The sequence below is a fragment of the Panicum virgatum genome, chromosome 2K, assembly GCF_016808335.1.
Source record: "Panicum virgatum strain AP13 chromosome 2K, P.virgatum_v5, whole genome shotgun sequence".
In the NCBI taxonomy this organism is placed as follows: domain Eukaryota; kingdom Viridiplantae; phylum Streptophyta; class Magnoliopsida; order Poales; family Poaceae; genus Panicum; species Panicum virgatum.
In genome coordinates, this window is record NC_053137.1 from 67,763,879 (window position 1) to 67,768,579 (window position 4,701).

General features: G+C 55.0%; 1 protein-coding gene across 6 annotated transcripts; it reads right to left on the reverse strand.

The window, feature by feature from the left end:
* Positions 1-407: 407 nt before the first annotated feature.
* Positions 408-4,232, reverse strand: LOC120694874 (zinc finger CCCH domain-containing protein 53-like). Of its 6 annotated transcripts, none has more exons than XM_039978186.1 (7): positions 2,619-4,232; positions 2,245-2,522; positions 1,940-2,164; positions 1,733-1,847; positions 1,351-1,575; positions 1,195-1,263; positions 408-1,045 (listed from the first exon to the last, which is right to left on the reverse strand). In XM_039978186.1, exons 1-6 carry the CDS (start codon positions 3,782-3,784, stop codon positions 1,224-1,226), a joined length of 2,049 nt encoding a protein of 682 aa, XP_039834120.1. In that variant the 5' UTR covers positions 3,785-4,232; the 3' UTR covers positions 408-1,045; positions 1,195-1,223. The 6 variants fall into 6 exon arrangements, with proteins under 6 accessions (XP_039834120.1, XP_039834122.1, XP_039834119.1 ...); XM_039978188.1 differs by having other exon boundaries at positions 1,733-1,838; positions 2,619-4,189; XM_039978185.1 differs by having other exon boundaries at positions 1,733-1,850; positions 2,619-4,188.
* Between the last annotated feature and the right edge of the window lie 469 nt (positions 4,233-4,701).

The following is a 4,701-nucleotide window of genomic DNA, read 5'->3' on the forward strand; positions in this document are numbered from 1 at the left end:
TTGGTTCTACTAGTTCGGCATCAGCAGACTGCGGAGGGTGGTGGTCCTTCAATCACACACCTACACGGCTACACTCACTCGTTTGTTTCTTTCATCTTGTGAGATCTTTTTACATACAGGCCCTGTGTTTAGTTCAAACGCAAAAAAAATTTACGTTGGAATCTTACTAATTTGAAGTACTAAATGAAGTCTATTTACAAAACTTTTTGCATAGATGAGTTGTAAATCGCGAGACGAATCTAATGATGCTAATTAATCCATGATTAATTAATAATTAGTAGATGGTTACTATAGTATCACTATTGCAAAATCATGGATTAAGTAAGCTCATTAGATTCGTCTCGCGATTTACAGCCCATCCATGCAAAAATTTTTGTAAATAGACTTTATTTAGTGTTCCATACATGTATCAAAACATTCGATGTGACGGTTTTTTTTTGTGTTTACGAGATTTATGGGGTGAAAACTAAACAGAACCACAGTACACCGGACACACTGGACCAACCTTCCCCCAAGCCTGTCACATCTGTGCTCTGCCTTGCACTTGCATGGCTGTTTGCATACCGGCAAGCAAACAAGGCAGCCTAGTAGAGTTTACTACATTACATGTACGTATCTTCTTGTGGTTGGTAAGCATCACACCTAGTGCTATCAAGTGTATGAACTAGTGGCTGTTGTAGCAGTAGCATATCATGGAGCTGCTGCTTGTAGGTCCTACTGACTACTGTGGTAGTAATAATACATCAACTGGATGCTGAATACTGGTGGTGGTACTAATAGTAAGTACACTAATGGTAGTAATTAGTAGTAATGCAGATGGTAATGTGGATAGGAGAGCACTAATCTGTTGCTGCTAGCTGCTTCCCAGCTTGTGGTCATGGCTGGCATCTTCTCCTACTTGCATTGTGGTTTGTTTCTTAAAGTCTATATCATCAACTCATGAAAGTAAAAAAGAAAAAAGGGAACTGAACTAAACTATGCTGCAACTTCTCCATTCTTTTTCCTATACTCCACTATCTTCTTTCTTTGCTTCTAGTAAGTATTCCTGCAGGATCAACGGCAGAATGGCAAAACGAAAGTAAGAACACCGTCATTCCACATCTGAAAAGCATATCATTTTGGAAGCATGCATGGTGCTGAGTGCTTGAGATCCACGGGCTTTCACAAAAGGAAGACGATGAAGTAAGTGCTTACTATCATACTCCCTCCCATTGAGGACAACTTTACATCCCGATCGCGCCGGCGCCGTGATCGGAGGACAGCCTGCAACAGATTGCATGATAGAATCATGCATTGCATGGCACCCAGATAGAAACGCACAAATACATTACATTACATTACATTACATACCTGGACATGGCCGGGAAGAAGTATGGCTTTGGCGAAGGTATGTCCAGGGCAGAGGGCCTGAAATGGCTAGTCAGGCCACCATTGTTGATGCCGGCAAAGGAGGCGGCGTTGCGCCCGGGAGAGGCGATCTCCGACTCCGTGGGTGTGAAAGGATCATGAGCAAATGCTGCGGCGGACTTGGTCGGCGACGCGAAAGGGCTGTCCGGCAGGTTGTGCTCGGCGCTGCTGCTGCGGAGAACAGCACAATGTGTTGGGAAAAAAAAAGTGTGCCCAAAGATCAGTTGGTGAAATGTTGCTTCTCTGCTGTGCTGGATGAAAGCAAAATGTGATGGAACGACGCAAGAAATGATGGTGATAATGACTTGTTTAGCGTTAATTCCACCTTTGGTCACTGTCTGCGTTCGGGCTCGCCTCGCCGCTAGATTCCTCCTTATCGCCTCCGTTGACCGGCCGCCTCTGGGGAAGAAGGAAGCTGCTGCCCTTGCCTCCTTGATCGACTGCTGAAATTAATTAGTTATCCGCGGCGGCGGCGAATATCACCGGCAGCTCACTCAACAAGTAGAAGTGGAATGGCGCTCTTGTGTCGTACCGGAATCAGGCGGCGACTCGACGGTTGGGGAGGCGACAGCACGGAAGGGCATGCCGATGGGGCTCGGCGACCAGCGTGTCTTGAGGTTTAGCAGCTGCAAGCCCATGAGGCGCCGGCTCTGGAGCTCCATGGCCTGCTGCAGCTCGGCTGCCTGCTGCTGCTCCTCCAGCTTCCTCCTCAGCAGCATCTCGTTGGCGCTGTTGGAGTGCTGCAGCATCCTCGCACCTGACAGCATGCATCATCATTGTTCAACACTCAATACTAATTCGAGCACGGAGATCGCAGCTGATGTTGAAATGGCTTACCGAGATGGTGCAGATCCAAGGAGTCTCTGGCGTCTAGTAAGCCGTTGGAGAAATCCACCACCCTCTCACCTTGCAGCAGCAGCTGCTGCTTCCTGTACTTGTCGGGGACCTTGCCCTTCTCCTTGTATGGCTTGACGAGGACGCGCGCGTCGCAGATGAAGTGCGGGTTGCCCTTGGCCAGGATCAGCTTCACCGTCTCCGGGTAGACGAAGGTGACGAAGCCGAACATGCGCTTCTGCTGGTACGGGATGCGCACGTCGTGGACGGGGCCGTAGATGCTGCAGCAACCAAGGATCGAGTTCGCCGGAGGCCATGATTAGATTTAGATTAGCTGCCAGGCCCCTGCCACAGGCCACAGCAGAGCAGAGCACTACCTGAAGTAGTTGGAGACGTCCTCTTCGCGGAACGTGCTGTCCGCCGGGAAGGTGAGGTAAATCTGCCGCGACCCGGGGTTCATCATGCTCGCCAGCTCGCTGCGCGCCCGCCCCATCATCAACTTGTGCGCCTCGTCGCCGCCGCCCAGCATCAGCGCTGCGGCGGCCGCTGCAGCTGCCGCCGCCCTCTGCTTCTCGTTCTGCTGCTGCTGCAACAGCAAGCTCAGGCACTTGCTGGCCGCAGACGGGGACCCCGGGAGCGAGCCGGTTGGGGAGTAGGGGAAGGCGGCGGCACCAAGGCGCTGGGACTTGGAGCGGAGTAGGAGCATGTCCTGCTCCATGCTGGCGGCGGGGTCCATCTTTGCGCCGGCGAGAGCTGTGGCGTCGTCGGGGAGCCCGCCGCCGTGCACGAAGCGGCAAGCGCTCCCGTTCTTGCAGTACCCGCGGGCGTAGTACAGGCACGGCTTCCAGCCGAGCCCGTCGGCCCCGCCGAGGCAGAGCTCGCTCACCGACGAGCTGCGGCGATGCCCGCTGCCCCAACCGAGGCGGCCCCCGTAGGGGAAGAAGCCGCCGCCGTCGCCGTCCCCGGGGCTCCGGCACTCGGTGCCGTCCAGCAGGGGCAGCTGGTGCCCGGCCCCCGCGCCTGCGCCGTTGAGGAACGCGAGCTGCTCCTGCAGCTGGAGCTCGTCGAGGAGCGTGTCCCCGGCGGGCGAGGGGAAGAAGGGCGACGGCGGGCCGTTCCCGTTCGCCGGGCTCATCAGGTCCTCCCCGGCGCCGCCCAGCTCCTCCGCCGCGCCATTGCTGACGCTGTTGCTCCTGGAGAACACGAGCGGCGGCGCCCACGACGAGGGCGACGACACCGAGAGCGGCGAGGGCGCGGTGCCGGCGGCGCCACCGCAGCGGCCCGAGTTCTGGCGCGAGAGCAGGAACGGCGAGTGCGCGGCGGAGGTTGGCGTGGCCGGGCCGGACGCTGGGAGCAGGCCGAGGTCCTTGCGCGCCTTGGCCATGACGGTGTGGAGCAGCGCCTCCGGGCCGAAGGCAAGGCGTATCATCTCCTTCTCGCCGTGGTCCTGGATGAGCAGGAAGCCCATGATCTTGGCGGCGTGGTCCGGGTCCAGCGCCTGGATCCGCGAGAACACCACCTTGGTGGCCTCGTAGGCGTCCATGCCCAGCGCGCGGCTCCTCGACCGATCGATCGACTACTGTAGCGGACGGAAGCAAGCAAATCACAGCTTCTCTCCCGACCTCCTCTGCTGGGTGCTAGTAGTAGCTGGAGCTCAAGAAAGCAGCTTCACTTCACTTGGTCCGGCGCCAGTGAGGGTGAGCGGCTGCTCCATTTCCCCAAGCCCGGAGGCGGCGGGCAAGCTATGCGACTATGCTACTACTACTGCGGGGACGGGGAGGGGAGGGAGAGGGGCCTAGTGCGCACCTCGCGCTGCATCGCTATCTATCTATAAGCAATAAGCTCCTTTCCTTTCCTCACCGTGCTGGGCTTGAGCTTTTCTCGCGGCCGCGGGCGGGATGGGGGGCCGCGGCCGGGGAGGGGACGAGGGACCGGGCACGCGAATTCCCATTTCCCCAGGGTGGTTTGCGGAAATCTGACGGAATTTGGCTTGGACGGAGCATTTTTTGTTTTGTTTTGGTTTTTGGGAACGCGGGGGCAGGAGTGGATAGATCTAGATCTCCGTGGCCCCCACCAGCATCTGTCATCGTGTCACGGCCCCTTATAGCGTCTCCAAGAGTTTGCCATATTTTACTTGGCATATTTTGTGTTTTGCCAATTTCTAAAAAAATAAGCTAAGTAAAAAAACTTATCTCTAACAGTTTGGCATAATTCACTTGCCAAATCCAAATTTAACTTACATCAGGAACCCTGAGAGAGAAACAAAATTATATTTATGCCCTTCCACCTCTTGAAAACTTAAATCAGGAACCCTTCTCTGTTATTTATTTCTTTTTTCACCCTCCGACCTGACTAGAAACCACATGCCAACCGCGCGCCGCGCGCGTATATTTATGCGTTGGAGGCTGGCTTTTTCTCAAGTTGCCAAAAATTGCCAAGTCTTTTGCCAAACTGTTGGAG

What these genes read in the sequence shown, in the direction of transcription:
- LOC120694874 (XM_039978183.1), bottom strand. Translation starts at nt 3,784, where the DNA reads ATGGACGCCTACGAGGCCACCAAGGTGGTGTTCTCGCGGATCCAGGCG. An exon ending in CTTGGATCTGCACCATCTCG is followed by an intron (nt 2,165 to 2,244) that starts GTAAGCCATTTC and finishes GCATGCTGTCAG; the next exon opens with GTGCGAGGATGCTGCAGCAC. An exon ending in AACGCAGACAGTGACCAAAG is followed by an intron (nt 1,579 to 1,732) that starts GTGGAATTAACG and finishes TGTTCTCCGCAG; the next exon opens with CAGCAGCGCCGAGCACAACC.